Source organism: Oncorhynchus kisutch, linkage group LG1, assembly GCF_002021735.2.
Source record: "Oncorhynchus kisutch isolate 150728-3 linkage group LG1, Okis_V2, whole genome shotgun sequence".
NCBI lineage: Eukaryota > Metazoa > Chordata > Actinopteri > Salmoniformes > Salmonidae > Oncorhynchus > Oncorhynchus kisutch.
In genome coordinates, this window is record NC_034174.2 from 42,747,014 (window position 1) to 42,762,883 (window position 15,870).

The window sequence follows — 15,870 nt, forward strand, 5'->3', positions numbered from 1 at the left end:
GTCATCCTATGCAGGGTCATCCTACACAGGGTCATCCTACACAGGGTCATCCTACACAGGGCCGATCTGCTTGTTTCCCTCCTTGGAGAGTCAGTTGATGAGATCTTGTACTGTTGTGTAATGGTCATGATTCCTGCAGAATCTAATGCTGTCCATTAGATTAGTACTCAAAAATAACAACCACTCCAATTACTCTTTGTCTTGCATTGCCACACATCCATGTCTCGTGTTCACCAATGTGAGAAAGCTGGAAATCTAGGTTAATTTACTCCTCTCCTGCCAAATTATAATTTTCATATTTAAATATTTTACATGGATACAGCTGTTGGTGCAATGTTGCCAAGCAATCACCATTTGACCATTTGAACATGGAATGCTGGAAGAAGAGGTGCCAAAGTACTCCCTCAACTTTTCTTGCCAATTATTTCTTACCGGAATCATTAAGGTTTCTGTAAGAAAAGCTTCAAAGCTCCAGTTGTAATCTTTTCACTTTTTATCATAACGTCATACCCTAATTTTCTCTCTCACTCTATCTCTCTTTCCCTTCTCTCTTTCTCTCTCTCTCACTCTCTCTCTCCCTTCTCTCTTTCTCTCTTGGTTCCTCCCTCTCTCTCGCTCTCTTTCTCTCTCACCCTCTCTCTCTCCCTTCTCTCTTCTCTCTTGGTTCCTCCCTCTCTCTCGCTCTCTTTCTCTCTCACTCTCTCTCTCTCCGCTTCTCTCTTTCTCTCTCCGCTTCTCTCTTTCTCTCTTGGTTCCTCCCTCTCTCTCGCTCTCTTTCTCTCTCACTCTCTCTCTCTCCGCTTCTCTCTTTCTCTCTCCGCTTCTCTCTTTCTCTCTCCGCTTCTCTCTTTCTCTCTTGGTTCCTCCCTCTCTCTCGCTCTCTTTCTCTCTCACTCTCTCTCTCTCCGCTTCTCTCTTTCTCTCTCCGCTTCTCTCTTTCTCTCTCCGCTTCTCTCTTTCTCTCTCCGCTTCTCTCTCTTTCTCTCCGCTTCTCTCTTTCTCTCCGCTTCTCTCTTTCTCTCTCCGCTTCTCTCTTTCTCTCCGCTTCTCTCTTTCTCTCTCCGCTTCTCTCGTTCTCTCTCCGCTTCTCCCTTTCTCTCCGCTTCTCTCTTTCTCTCCGCTTCTCTCTTCTCTCCGCTTCTCTCTCTTTCTCTCCGCTTCTCTCTCTTTCTCTCCGCTTCTCTCTCTTTCTCTCCGCTTCTCTCTCTTTCTCTCCGCTTCTCTCTCTTTCTCTCCGCTTCTCTCTCTTTCTCTCCGCTTCTTCTCCGCTCTTTCTCTCCGCTTCTCTCTTTCTCTCTCCGCTTCTCTCTCTTTCTCTCCGCTTCTCTCTCTTTCTCTCCGCTTCTCTCTCTTTCTCTCCGCTTCTCTCTCTTTCTCTCCGCTTCTCTCTCTTTCTCTCCGCTTCTCTCCGCTTCTCTCCGCTTCTCTCTTTCTCTCCGCTTCTCTCTTTCTCTCTCCATCCGTGTCTCTCTTTCTCTCCCCCTCCCTGTCTCTCGCTTTCTCGCTCTCTCCCCTCCACACTCTCACCCCCCCCCCCCCCCCCGCTCTCTGTCTTTCTTTTGTCTCTTTTCTCTCTCTAGCCAGAGAATCTGTTGTATTACAGTATGGACGAGGACTCTAAGATCATGATCAGTGACTTCGGCCTGTCTAAGATCGAGGATACAGGCAGTGTCATGTCTACAGCCTGTGGGACCCCAGGATACGTGGGTAAGAGATCTGTGCGTGCATGAGTGTGTGTGTGTCCATGTGTTTGTGGGTGTGTGCATACGTGATCTCTCTCACTACCCCCTCTCTTTCTCTCCCTGATCCATTCACAACCTCCTCCTCACATGCCATTTATGTTGGAGTGCTATTGTATCAACTGTTAGTCCTTCAAAAGCTCTCTCTGTCTTTCTCGTGTGTGTGTGTGTGTGTGTGTGATGTAACCCACTAGAGCTCTGATTGAGAGGGTAAAACAAGAACTTCAATGTAGCAATCAGTCCCTCTGTCTTTCTCAATCACACTCTCCCTCTCTGTCTTTCTCCCTCTCAGCCCCTGTTTTTCACTAAATCTCTGTCTTTCTGACTCCCCCTCTCTTCCTCTCTCCTCCTCTGACTTCGCGGTTTCATGTTGTTGGCAGCTCCTGAGGTGTTGGCTCAGAAACCATACAGCAAAGCAGTAGACTGCTGGTCCATTGGAGTCATCTCTTATATTCTGTAAGTTATCTGCTTAGTCCTCTAACACAAATACAGTGTCTCATACTCTGTGTACTGACTGGTGCTTGTGCATTTCAACATCTGTTATAGAACACTCGCTCGAGCAGCTCGTACCAAAAGTTGTACAATTCTTAAATGGTTCTGTCCGTGTCCTTCAATGATCTTCACACCCCCACGTTATTTGGTATGGTCGTATTGGTATGGTCGATCTGTGGCTAGGACTCTTGGCACTTAATAGCACTACAGTGATATTACATCCTTTCAACCAAATTTAAATTGGAGATTTTTATTAACTGCGTTCGATGTATGGAGAAAAAAAGTGTTCCCTCATGTCATATGAACTCTTTCAGGTTGTGTGGCTACCCTCCGTTTTACGACGAGAACGATGCTAAGCTGTTTGAGCAGATACTGAAGGCAGAGTATGAGTTTGACTCTCCTTACTGGGATGACATCTCCGATTCAGGTATCTTAAACACACTTTTGACTTTTTCTTTTATATTAGAAAAAAAGTCAGAGGATCACACACAAAAAACAATAAAATCATGAATCCCTTTTCAATGATCTGCACTCGTTTCAAAGACAGATTGCATTGGACTGTGAATGAATACCATGTCTGCTTTGTGTGGATTTGTAAGCCATTGATTGTACTGTACCATACACAAGTATGTGGACATCCCTTCAAATGAATGGTGTTGGCTATTTCAGCCACACCCGTGGCTGACAGGTGTATAAAGCACACAGCCATGCAATCTCCATAAACAAACATTGGCAGTAGAATGGCCCATACTGAAGAGCTCAGTGACTTTCAACGTGATGCCGTCATAGGATGCCACCTTTCCAACAAGTCAGCTTGTCAAATTTCTGCCCTGCTAGAGCTGCCCCGGTCAACTGTACTGTAAGTGTTGCTATTGTGAAGTGGAAACGTCTAGGATCAACAACGCGAAGTGGTTGGCCACACAAGCTCACATAATGGGACTGCCGAGTGCTGAAGTGTGTAGCACGTAAAAATCATCTGTCCCTGGTTGCAACACTCACTACCGAGTTCCAAACTGCCTCTAGAAGCAACATCAGCATAATAACTGTGAAGGATGTTATAGCAGCAAAGATGGGGCCAACTCCATATTAATGCCAATGAAATGGAATGAGATGTTTGACGAGCAGGTGTCCACATACTTTTGGTCATGTAGTGTATCTGGAGATAGTGTAAATTGGTAAGGAATCAACAATGTGAATGTTCAGTAATGATTTGAAACTGTTTTGATTAATTCCAGCTAAAGACTTTATCTGTCACCTGATGGAGAAAGACTTCATGAAGAGATATACCACTGATCAAGCACTTCAACACCCCTGGTACTACAAGCTTTCCCCAACCCCAACCCTAGCTTCATGTCCACATCCTGGTTCAACCCTGACCCTGACCGCAACCCCAACCCTAGCTTCATGTCCACATCCTGGTTCAACCCTGACCCTGACCCCAACCCTAGCTTCATGTCCACATCCTGGTTCAACCATAACCCTGACCGCAACCCCAACCCTAGCTTCATTTCCACATCCTAGGTCAACCATAACCCTGACTGCAACCCCAACCTTAGCTTCATGTCCACATCCTGGTTCAACCCTGCCCCTGACCGCAACCCTAGCTTCATGTCCACATCCTGGTTCAACCCTGACCCTGACCGCAACCCCAACCCTAGCTTAATTTCCACATCCTAGGTCAACCATAACCCTGACCGCAACCCCAACCCTAGCTTCATTTCCACATCCTGGTTCAACCCTGAACCTGACCGCAACCCCAACCATAGCTTCATGTCCACATCCTGGTTCAACCCTGACCGCAACCCCAACCCTAGCTTCATGTCCACATCCTGGTTCAACCCTGACCGCAACCCCAACCCTAGCTTCATGTCCACATCCTGGTTCAACCCTGACCGCAACCCCAACCCTAGCTTCATGTCCACATCCTGGTTCAACCCTGACCCTGACCGCAACCCCAACCCTAGCTTCATGCCCACATTCCGGTACACCATAACCTCAGCTTAGGTTGAGGTTTATCTGAACATCTTGGTTCATATGCAGAAACATACATGTAACTGCCAAAATAAAGAAAACACTAACATAAAGTGTCTTAATAGGGGGTTGGGCCACCACGAACCAGAACAGATTCAATGCGTCTTCACATGGGTTCTACAAGTGTCTGGAACTCTACGAGGATGCGACACTATTGTTCCACGAGAAATTTCATCATTTGGTGTTTTGTTGATGGGATGTTAATTCCTTAATTAACTCAGTAACCACATATGTGTGGATGCACTTGCTTTCAATATGCTTTGTATCCCTAATTTATTTAGATTTAGATTAGTTTCCTTTATTTTGGCAGTTACCTTTTACATAAAAGACAATGACGTATAAAAATAATAAAATAAAACCCAAGTAAAATATATGATCAGCCTAACTCTATGAACAGTACATCATCAATAAGTGATAAGTCATAAACAACAAAATGGCATACCACCAAATCAATAAATATGCATATTAATTTCTTTAGTGATATAGCAAAACATTTGCATAGTTAGCTCTTGGCAAGAAAGAACTCTGGTTGTTGCAAAAGAGTAATGCCTCTTCAGATCATACTGCCTCTGTGTACAGTAGGGGGTAGAACTTTGTGCAGTGGACTCAGTGGGGGAAAAAGTACCCAATTCTCATACTTGAGTAAAAGTAAAGATACCTTAATAGAAAATGACTCAAGTAAAAGTGAAAGTCACGCAATAAAATATTACTTGAGTAAAAGTATTTGGTTTTAAATATACTTAAGTATCAAAAGTAAATGTAAGTGCAAGAATATACTTAAGTATTAAAAGTAAAATTAAAAGTATAAACCATTTCAAATTGCTTATATAGAGCAAACCAGACGGAACCATTTAAATTTTTTTAAATTTACGGACAGCCAGGGGCACACTCCAACACTCAGACATAATTTCCAAACAAAGCATTTGTGTTCAGTGAGTCCACCAGATTAGAGGCAGTAGGGATGACCAGGGATGTTCTCTTGATATGTTCGTAAATTGGATGATTTTCCTGTCCTGTTAAGTAAATAGTACATTATTTTAAAAATATCAATAGTAAAGTAAAGTACAGATACCCCATAAAACTATGTATGTAGTACTTTAAAGTATAAGTACTTAGCACCACTGAGTGGACTTATGTGGTCATGCAGGAGTGCTTTGAAGGTCTTGGCTTTGAAGGTCTTGGCTTCATCCCGTCTGAATGGGAGTGAGTTGTAGGGCTTCATCCCGTCTGAATGGGAGTGAGTTGTAGGGCTTCATCCCGTCTGAATGGGAGTGAGTTGTAGGGCTTCATCCCGTCTGAATGGGAGTGAGTTGTAGGGCTTCATCCCGTCTGAATGGGAGTGAGTTGTAGGGCTTCATCCCGTCTGCATGGGAGTTAGGGCCTCATCCCGTTTGAATGGGAGGGAGTTGTAGGGCTTTATCCCGTCTGCTCTCCTGAGATGGGAGTCAGTTGTAGGGCTTCATCCCATCTGAATGGGAGTGAGTTGTAGGGCTTCATCCCGTCTGAATAGGAGTGAGTTGTAGGGCTTCATCCCATCTGCTATTCCGAGATGGGAGTGAGTTGTAGGGCTGCATCCCGTCTGCATGGGGGTGAGTTGTAGGGCTTCATCCCATCTGCATGGGGGTGAGTTGTAGGGCTTCATCCCATCTGCATGGGAGTGAGTTGTAGGACTTCATCCCGTCTGAATAGGAGTGAGTTGTAGGGCTTCATCCCGTCTGAATGGGAGTGAGTTGTAGGGCTTCATCCCGTCTGCATGGGAGTGAGTTCTAGGGCTTCATCCCGTCTGAATGGGAGTGAGTTGTAGGGCTTCATCCCGTCTGAATGGGAGTGAGTTGTAGGGCTTCATCCCGTCTGAATGGGAGTGAGTTGTAGGGCTTCATCCCGTCTGAATGGGAGTGAGTTGTAGGGCTTCATCCCGTCTGAATGGGAGTGAGTTGTAGGGCTCCATCCCGTCTGAATGGGAGTGAGTTGTAGGGCTCCATCCCGTCTGAATGGGAGTGAGTTGTAGGGCTTCATCCCGTCTGAATGGGAGTGAGTTGTAGGGCTTCATCCCGTCTGAATGGGAGTGAGTTGTAGGGCTTCATCCCGTCTGAATGGGAGTGAGTTGTAGGGCTTCATCACGTCTGAATGGGAGTGAGTTGTAGGGAGTTCCAATAATGCGACAGCGTCGTCTCTGAATACGTTCTAAGACATTAGAGAGACACTTCAAGCCCTTCAATGCATTCTGGCGTAAGGTCCAGGCTGGTTTAACCAGGCTACGATGCCTACGTCCCACATCCCAAACTTCAGACAGCTTGCCCCACCCTGCTCTCATCTCTCTCTTTTCTGATTTGCAGGATCTGTGGAGACACAGCTCTTGATAAAAACATCCATGAGTCTGTCAGTGCTCAGATCAAGAAGAACTTTGCTAAAAGTAAATGGAAGGTCAGTGGCTCAAAATCACAGCTCTCATAACTCATGTTCTTACGCTTTTTATTAATTTATCTCTCTCTGTCCTCTCTCTAATTTATATGGTTCCTCAGTTTTTTTATGGTGGTTGGATAAATCACTGTGCATTTCTCATCTTCCTCTCTCCCTTTCTCTCTTTCTCTCTCTTTCTCTCTTTGTCTCTCTCTCTTTTTTTTTTTTTTTTTTTTTCCAATTCCATTTAAGGGCTTTATTGGCATTGGGAAACATATGTTAACATTGCCAATGCAAGTGAATTTCAAATGTGTCTCTCTCTCTCTCTCTCTCTCTCTCTCTCAATCCCTTCCCATTGTCTCTCTCTCAACTCCCTCCCCCTCTCTCCCAACCCCCTTCCTCTTCTCTTCCACCCCCCCTTTCTTTTCTCTATTTCCCTTCTCTCTCCCCTTTCTTTTGCTCTATCCTTTTCTTTCTTTCCCCATCTCCCCCCTCTCCCTCCCCCTTTCCCCCCATATAGCAAGCATTCAACGCCACAGCGGTGGTGAGACACATGCGGAGACTGCAGCTGGGTACCAGCCTAGAGGGCCCCAGCCAGATCACCCCCACCAGCCCCTGTCACGCCCAAGCACTCCTGCTGCAGGAGGAGGACGAGGAGGAGGAGGAGGAAGAGGGACCAGGGGTAGAGGAGGAGAGCTGTAAGTGAGACAAACACTGAGCCTGTCCCCCTCAGACTCTCATGCTTTCTATCTTTTCTATCGATTTGAATCTATTCTTCCATGCCCAGAAACCTGCTCCTTTTACTCTCTGTTCCAAACGCACTAGACGACCAGGTCTTATAGCCTTTAGCCGTACCCTTATCCTACTCCTCCTCTGTTATTCTGGTGATGTAGTGTTTAATCCAGCTCCACTCCCCTTCCCCATGCGCTCTCATTTGTTGACTTCTGTAACGTAAAAGCCTTGGTTTCATGCATGTCAACATTAGAAGCCTCCTCCCTATGTTTGTTTTATTCACTGCTTTAGCACACTCCGCCAACCCTGATGTCCTAGCAGTGTCTGAATCCTGGCTTAGGAAGACCACCAAAAATCCAGAAATGTCCATCCGACAAGATAGAACTGCCAAAGGGGACAGGTTGCAATCTACTGCAGAGATAGCCTGCAGAGTTCTGTCTTACTTTCCAGGTCTATACCCAAACAGTTCTAGCTTCTACTTTTAAAAATCCACCTTTCCAGAAACAAGTCTCTCACCTTTGCTACTTGTTATAGACCCCCCTCAGCCCCCAGCTGTGCCCTGGACACCATATGTGAATTGATTGCCCCCATCTATTTTCAGAGCTCGTACTGTTAGGTGACCTAAACTGGGACATGCTTAACACCCCAGCCGTGCTACAATCTAAAGTAGATGCCCTCAATCTCACACAAATCATCAATGAATCTACCAGGTACAACCCCAAATCCATAAACACGGGCACCCTCATAGATATCATCCTGACCAACCTGCCCTCTAAATACACCTCTGTTGTCTTCAACCAGGATCTCAGCAATCACTGCCTCATTGCCTGCTTCCGTAATGGGTCTGCGGTCAAATGACCACCCCTCATCACTGTCAAACGTTCCCTAAAACACTTCAGCGAGCAGGCCTTTCTAATTGACCTGGCCGGGGTATCCTGGAAGGATATTGACCTCATTCCGTCAGTAGAGGATGCCTGGTTATTCTTTAAAAGTGCTTTCCTCACCATTTTAAATAAGCATGTCCCATTCAAAAAAAAATGTAACCAGAAACTGATATAGCCCTTGGTTCACTCCAGACCTGACTGCCCTTGAACAGCACAAAAACATCCTGTGGCGTACTGCATATGCATCGAATAGCCCCCACGATATGCAACTTTTCAGGGAAGTTAGGAACCAATATACACAGGCTGTTAGGAAAGCAAAGACTAGTTTTTGACTAAATTTGCATCCTGTAGCTCCAAAAAGTTCTGGGACACTTTAAAGTCCATGGAGAATAAGAGCACCTCCTCCCAGCTGCCCACTGCACTGAGACTAGGAAACACTGTCACCACCGATAAATCCACGATTATTGAGAATTTCAATAAGCATTTGTCTATGGCTGGCCATGCTTTCCACCTGGCTACCACTACCCCGGTCAACAGCCCCGCACCCCCCACAGAAATTTGCCCAAGCGTCCCCCATTTCTCCTTCAGCCAAATCCCAGATAGCTGATGTTCTGAAAGAGTTGCATAATCTGGACCCCTACAAATCAGCTGGGCTAGACAATCTGGACCCTCTATTTCTAAAATTATCCACCGCAATTGTTGCAACCCCTATTACTAGCCTGTTCAACCTCTCTTTCATATCGTCTGATATCCCCAAATATTGGAAAGCTGCCACGGTCATCCCCCTCTTCCAAGGTGGAGACACTCTAGACCCAAACTGTTACAGACCTATATCTATCCTACCCTGCATTTCTAAGGTCTTCAAAAGCCAAGTTAACAAACAGATCAATGACCATTTCGAAACCCACAGTACCTTCTCCGCTATACAATCTGGTTTCCGAGCTGGTCATGGTTGCACCTCAGTCACGCTCAAGGTCCTAAACGATATCATAACCACCATCGATAAAAGAAAATACTGTGCAGCCATATTCATCAACCTGGCCAAAGCTTTCAACTGTCAATCACCACATTCTTATCGGCAGACTCAACAGCCTTGGTTTCTCAAATGACTGCCTCGCCTGGTTCACCAACTACTTCTCTGACAGAGTTCAGTGTGTCAAATCAGAGGGCCTGTTGTCCCGTTTTCTGGCAGTTTCTATGGGGTGCCACAGGGTTCAATTCTCGGGCCGACTCTTTTCTCTGTATACATCAATGATGTCGCTCTTGCTGCTGGTGATCCACCTCTATGCAGACGACACCATTCTATATACTTCTTGCCCTTCTTTGGACATTGTGTTAACTAACCTCCAAAAGAGCTTCAATGCCATACAACTCTCCTTCCGTGGCCTCCGAACTTCTCTTAAATGCAAGTAAAACTAAATGCAGGCTCTTCAACCGATCGCTGCCCGCACCTGCCCACCAGTCCAGCATCACTTCTCTGGACGATTCTAACGTTCTTTGCTTCATGGAAACATGGCTCACTGGAGAGACGCTATCGGAGACGGTGCAGCCAGCTGGTTTCTCCACGCATCGCGCCGACAGAAACAAACATCTTTCTGGTAAGAAGAGGGGCGGGGGCGTATGCTTTATGGTTAACGGGACGTGGTGTGCCCAAAACAACATACAGGAACTCAAGTCCTTCTGTTCACCTGATCCAGAATTCCTCACAATCAAATGTAGACCGCATTATCTACCAAGGGAATTCTCTTCGATTATAATCACAGCCGTATATATTCCCCCCCAAGCAGACACATCGATGGCTCTGAACGAACTTTATTTGACTCTTTGCAAACTGGAATCCATATATCCGGAGGCTGCATTCATTGTAGCTGGGGATTTTAACAAGGCTAATCTGAAAAAATGTAGGGAGTCTTGTTATCAGCATATCGATTGCGCAACCAGGGCGGGAAAAACCTTGGATCATTGCTATTCCAACTTCCGCGACGCATATAAGGCCCTGCCCCGCCCTCCTTTCGGAAAAGCTGACCACGACTCCATTTTGTTGATCCCTGCCTACAGACAGAAACTAAAACAAGAAGCTCCCGCGCTGAGGTCTGTTCAACGCTGGTCCGACCAATCTGATTCCACACTCCAAGACTGCTTCCATCACGTGGACTGGGATATGTTCCGTATTGCGTCAGACGACAACATTGACGAATACGCTGATTCGGTGTGCGAGTTCATTAGAACGTGTGTTGAAGATGTCGTTCCCATAGCAACGATTAAAACATTCCCAAACCAGAAACCGTGGATTGATGGTAGCATTCGCGTGAAACTGAAAGCGCGAACCACTGCTTTTAATCAGGGCAAGGTGACTGGAAACATGACCGAATACAAACAGTGTAACTACTCCCTCCGCAAGGCAATCAAACAGGCTAAGCGTCAGTATAGAGACAAAGTAGAATCTCAATTCAATGGCTCAGACACAAGAGGTATGTGGCAGGGTCTACAGTCAATCACGGATTACAAAAAGAAAACCAGCACTGTCACGGACCAGGATGTCTTGCTCCCAAGCAGACTAAATAACTTTTTTGCCCGCTTTGAGGACAATACAGTGCCACTGACACTGCCCGCAACTAAAACATGCGGACTCTCCTTCACTGCAGCCGACGTGAGGAAAACATTTAAACGTGTCAACCCTCGCAAGGCTGCAGGCCCAGACGGCATCCCCAGCCGCGCCCTCAGAGCATGCGCAGACCAGCTGGCTGGTGTGTTTACGGACATATTCAATCAATCCCTATCCCAGTCTGTTGTTCCCACATGCTTCAAGAGGGCCACCATTGTTCCTGTTCCCAAGAAAGCTAAGGTAACTGAGCTAAACGACTACCGCCCCGTAGCACTCACTTCCGTCATCATGAAGTGCTTTGAGAGACTAGTCAAGGACCATATCACCTCCACCCTACCTGACACCCTAGACCCACTCCAATTTGCTTAACACCATAGTGCCCTCCAAGCTCGTCATCAAGCTCGAGACCCTGGGTCTCGACCCCGCCCTGTTCAACTGGGTACTGGACTTCCTGACGGGCCGCCCCCAGGTGGTGAGGGTAGGCAACAACATCTCCACCCTGCTGATCCTCAACACTGGGGCCCCACAAGGGTGCGTTCTGAGCCCTCTCCTGTACTCCCTGTTCACCCACGACTGCGTGGCCACGCACGCCTCCAACTCAATCATCAAGTTTGCGGACGACACAACAGTGGTAGGCTTGATTACCAACAACGACGAGACGGCCTACAGGGTAGGAGGTGAGGGCCCTCGGAGTGTGGTGTCAGGAAAATAACCTCACACTCAACGTCAACAAAACTAAGGAAATGATTGTGGACTTCACACAGACAAACTGAATTGGTCCACCCACACAGACAGCATCGTGAAGAAGGCGCAGCAGCGCCTCTTCAACCTCAGGAGGCTGAAGAAATCCGGCTTGTCACCAAAAGCACTCACAAACTTCTACAGATGCACAATCGAGAGCATCCTGTCGGGCTGTATCACCGCCTGGTACGGCAACTGCTCCGCCCACAACCGTAAGGCTCTCCAGAGGGTAGTGAGGTCTGCACAACGCATCACCGGGGGCAAACTACCTGCCCTCCAGGACACCTACACCACCCGATGTTACAGGAAGGCCATAAAGATCATCAAGGACAGCAACCACCCGAGCCACTGCCTGTTCACCCCGCTATCATCCAGAAGGCGAGGTCAGTACAGGTGCATCAAAGCTGGGACCGAGAGACTGAAAAACAGCTTCTATCTCAAGGCCATCAGACTGTTAAACAGCCACCACTAACATTGAGTGGCTGCTGCCAACACACTGACTCAACTCCAGCCACTTTAATAATGGGAATTGATGTAAAATATATCACTAGCCACTTTAAACAATGCTACCTAATATAATGTTTACATACCCTACATTATTCATCTCATATGTATACATATATACTGTACTCTATATCATCTACTGCATCCTTATGTAATACATGTATCACTAGCCACTTTAACTATGCCACTTTGTTTACATACTCATCTCATATGTATATACTGCACTCAATACCATCTACTGTATCTTGCCTATGCCGCTCTGTACCATCACTCATTCATATATCTTTATGTACATATTCTTTATCCCCTTACACTTGTGTCTATAAGGTAGTAGTTTTGGAATTGTTAGCTAGAATACTTGTTGGAACTTGTCGGAACTAGAAGCACAAGCATTTCGCTACACTCGCACTAACATCTGCTAACCATGTGTATGTGACAAATAACATTTGATTTGATTTGACTTAGAATATGTGGACAACTACAAATTCCTAGGTGTCTGGTTAGACTGTAAACTCTCCTTCCAGACTCACATTAAGCCTTTGCTAGGTAAAGCCCCGCCTTATCTCAGCTCACTGGTCACAATAGCAGCACCCACCAGTAGCACGCACTTCAGCAGGTTTATTTCACTGGTCACCCCCAAAGCCAATTCCTCTTTTGGCCGCCTTTCCTTCCAGTTCTCTGCTGCCAATGACTGGAACGAATTGCAAATATCACTGAAACTGGAGACTCATTTCTCCCTCACTAACTTTAAGCATAGCCCATCTGTAAATAGCCCATCCAACTACCTCATCCCCATATTGTTATTTATTATTTTGCTCCTTTGCACCCCAGTATCTCTACTTGCACATTCATCTTCTGCAAATCTATCACTCCGGTGTTTAATTGCTAAATTGTAATTACTTCGCCACTACGGCCTATTTATTGCCTTACCTCCCTAATTTTACCTCATTTGCACACACTGTATATAGATTAGACTGTTTTGCTTTATCTTTGCCAGGTCGCACCACCAGTGGAGCCTCTGAGCAAGTACATTGTTGTGTACAGTACTCTATTGGTACTCTAGTAGTATAGTACTCTAGTCACAGGAGGCTGCTGAGGGAAGAAGGGCTCATAATAATGACTGGCGCAGAGCAACTGGAATGGCATCAAACACCTGGCACCTATGTGTTTAATGTATTTGATACCATTCCACTCCAGTCATTACCACAGGCCCATCCTCCCCAATGAAGGTGCCACCAACCTCCTGTGACTCTAGTACAGCACTGTGGAGTACTGTCCCTGTCATCAAGCTCTCCTCTCCTCTCCAGTGTCGCAGCGGCGCGGGAGTGCAGAAGGCAGTGCCGACCGGGACAGTCTGAGGAGTTGCACCTACTGCTGCAGGCCAGCAAGTCGCGTCTGAGTAGCCACAGACCCCGCCCCTCTGTCGCCATGGGGATACGTATGTTTCTATGGAGCCACCCAGAGCCGGCCCAGTCTGGCCATGAATGCAGAGTGATGTTATGACAGGCTGTGTCCACTAGAGGGACACAACCAGCCAGGCATAGTTTCCAGGCACAAAAGACCATTTGTTTCCGTATCACTGAAACCAATACCAGTTCATCATCAACATTCAAACCACTACTACTTTCTTCTTTCCATTGTAATGTTTATTTTTCTTCTTCGATTGTTCCATTTGGATCATAAATCATCCGTATCTTACCTGTGTTTGTTTCAGTTTTGATGCTTCCATCCCCATCAGAAACACTTCAGAGTTTATGAGTGAGTTGACTGCAGGACTCTGGATTGACTCTGTATTCTGGTTCAGACTGGGGTCGTAAAAAGCGCTTCTGGTTCGAGGCATCTGCATGCTTCGGTTGGAAGATAAAATGTGAAATGTGTGGATATAAAAGGGAGAAAAAAATCTTATGGCTGTTCTGTTACCAGAGGTTCACACTGAGATCCCTATGACAACAAACGGACTGTATAGCCTATCAGATTAATCCTATAACCCTCTCAGCCAATGAGCATGTCCATAGTAACCACACCCACTTAACATGTGAGTTGGGGCACATGGTTTGATGTTGAGACCATTTCAGTTAGGAGTAGTTTGCAAATAAACTCTTGATAAGGAATCAAGTCAGTTGTATGCATGGCAACTCTATCCGCAAAGGTCCCTAAATGTTATGATCATTTAAACGTGCCGCCGATTTTACACCCCTATCCTTTGTGGTGGGAGGGATCTCAGTGTGTGTGTTCACTGTCTGCTCTGTACTGTGCACCTCTCTCTTGTGGAAGAAGTATCGGTCTACCGTCTGCATGACCTGGTTATAATATGTTTACATGAATGATGATCAACATATAAATATTTAAAAAAACACACGTGTATGATTATTATTACTACTCTGTTGTCCTGATCAAAAAAAAAATGTAATTCTGAATAATGTAATTCTGAATAATGTAATTCTGAATAATGTAATTCTGAAAACGATATAATGTGAAGTGAGAATCACCAGTCAGATGTTCTGTTGTTGACAACGTATGTACGTTGCAGCACAGTCTGAACTGTAACTTTACCTTAACCTCTGCATTGTCCATATGATGGTCATATCTCTACCCCAGTGGCACACTGGCACCATTTCCCTGGTAACCATGTTGATTTAGTTTAAATTACAACTCTAGGATGTTCTATAAGTCGTTGTGGGAGTCTTTATTTGTTTTGTCCACTTAAGGTTTTGTAGTTTGTCTCAACATACTGAATGGTCCCTGACCCCTCCCTTGCCCTGGTACTGTGTAACAGTTTTGATTGTAACATAAACCATGTTGAGTGAACACGACAGACTTCAGTTAGAATACTATTTGAAATATTTCAAATACTTTGAGCGTTGGCTTAGGAGTGGAACGAGAAACCAGTTCTCTAACTGCAATGACAAGACAGAATGCAGTCTGATTAAAAATCTCAAAGTACAGTGTTACTTGATATGATTACGGTTTCAACACGTCAGTAAGGCTGACAATGGAAAGCCTATTGTAATCTGTTTTGTTCATGCCAAACGGCTGTTCAGATTGGATACCAAATCCTTATTGTTTAGTTGAATCAGAGGTACTGCTAGGCAAAACCTTATAGTTGGACCTGGTTTAGGGCAATGGTGACCTGTGTTTGGTCCTTAGCAGTGATTTCATGAGGTTATAATTGGTCGAAAGATGTTGGCCAGTCATAGAAGGCAATCATTCTGGCTTTATAAGTGACCGACTGACTGCAGAGTGGAAAATATGCAAACCATGTGTGAAGGGCTTCATGTTATATGTTTGGTGTAGTTGCTGTTGATGACTTTGTTAACCTAATAACCTGAGTTCATTTGTTTGGTATAGACCTTCTGTTGAACTTTTCCTTGGTTTTGTTTCCCCTTGGTTCCGATTTGTAAAAAAAATAACGGATTTATTTGACTCATGACTAACATTTAAATGCATAAAGAAACACGTGTATATTATATATATATATATACATATATTTATATATATATATATATATATATATACATATATATATTCTATATCCTTTTTTTGTAAAAGCTGTTTTGAGCTACTAATGTATGGATGCAATGCATCATGGGTTATTGATCAACATGTATGAAAGGAGATAATGATTTGTACCATCGGAGGAGATATGATCGCAGGAAATGAAATTAAACTTCCTTGTCTATGCATTGTGTGTACTGTCATTTTACTGTCATTTGTAAAAATAAAAATAAAAATTCAGTCAGGG

The 15,870-nt window shown here is 45.2% G+C and overlaps 1 protein-coding gene across 1 annotated transcript in view; it reads left to right on the plus strand.

Annotated features, from left to right (window-relative positions):
- camk1a (calcium/calmodulin-dependent protein kinase Ia) overlaps positions 1-15,811 on the plus strand; it is a 62,521-nt gene extending 46,710 nt beyond the window's left edge. The window contains exons 6-12 of the mRNA XM_020486573.2: positions 1,581-1,707; positions 2,120-2,195; positions 2,546-2,658; positions 3,467-3,545; positions 6,599-6,686; positions 7,183-7,360; positions 13,436-15,811. Of these exons, the coding sequence (XP_020342162.1) occupies positions 1,581-1,707; positions 2,120-2,195; positions 2,546-2,658; positions 3,467-3,545; positions 6,599-6,686; positions 7,183-7,360; positions 13,436-13,527 (753 nt within the window). The 3' untranslated portion in view covers positions 13,528-15,811. The remainder of the gene's footprint in view (positions 1-1,580; positions 1,708-2,119; positions 2,196-2,545; positions 2,659-3,466; positions 3,546-6,598; positions 6,687-7,182; positions 7,361-13,435) is intronic.
- Positions 15,812-15,870: the final 59 nt, after the last annotated feature.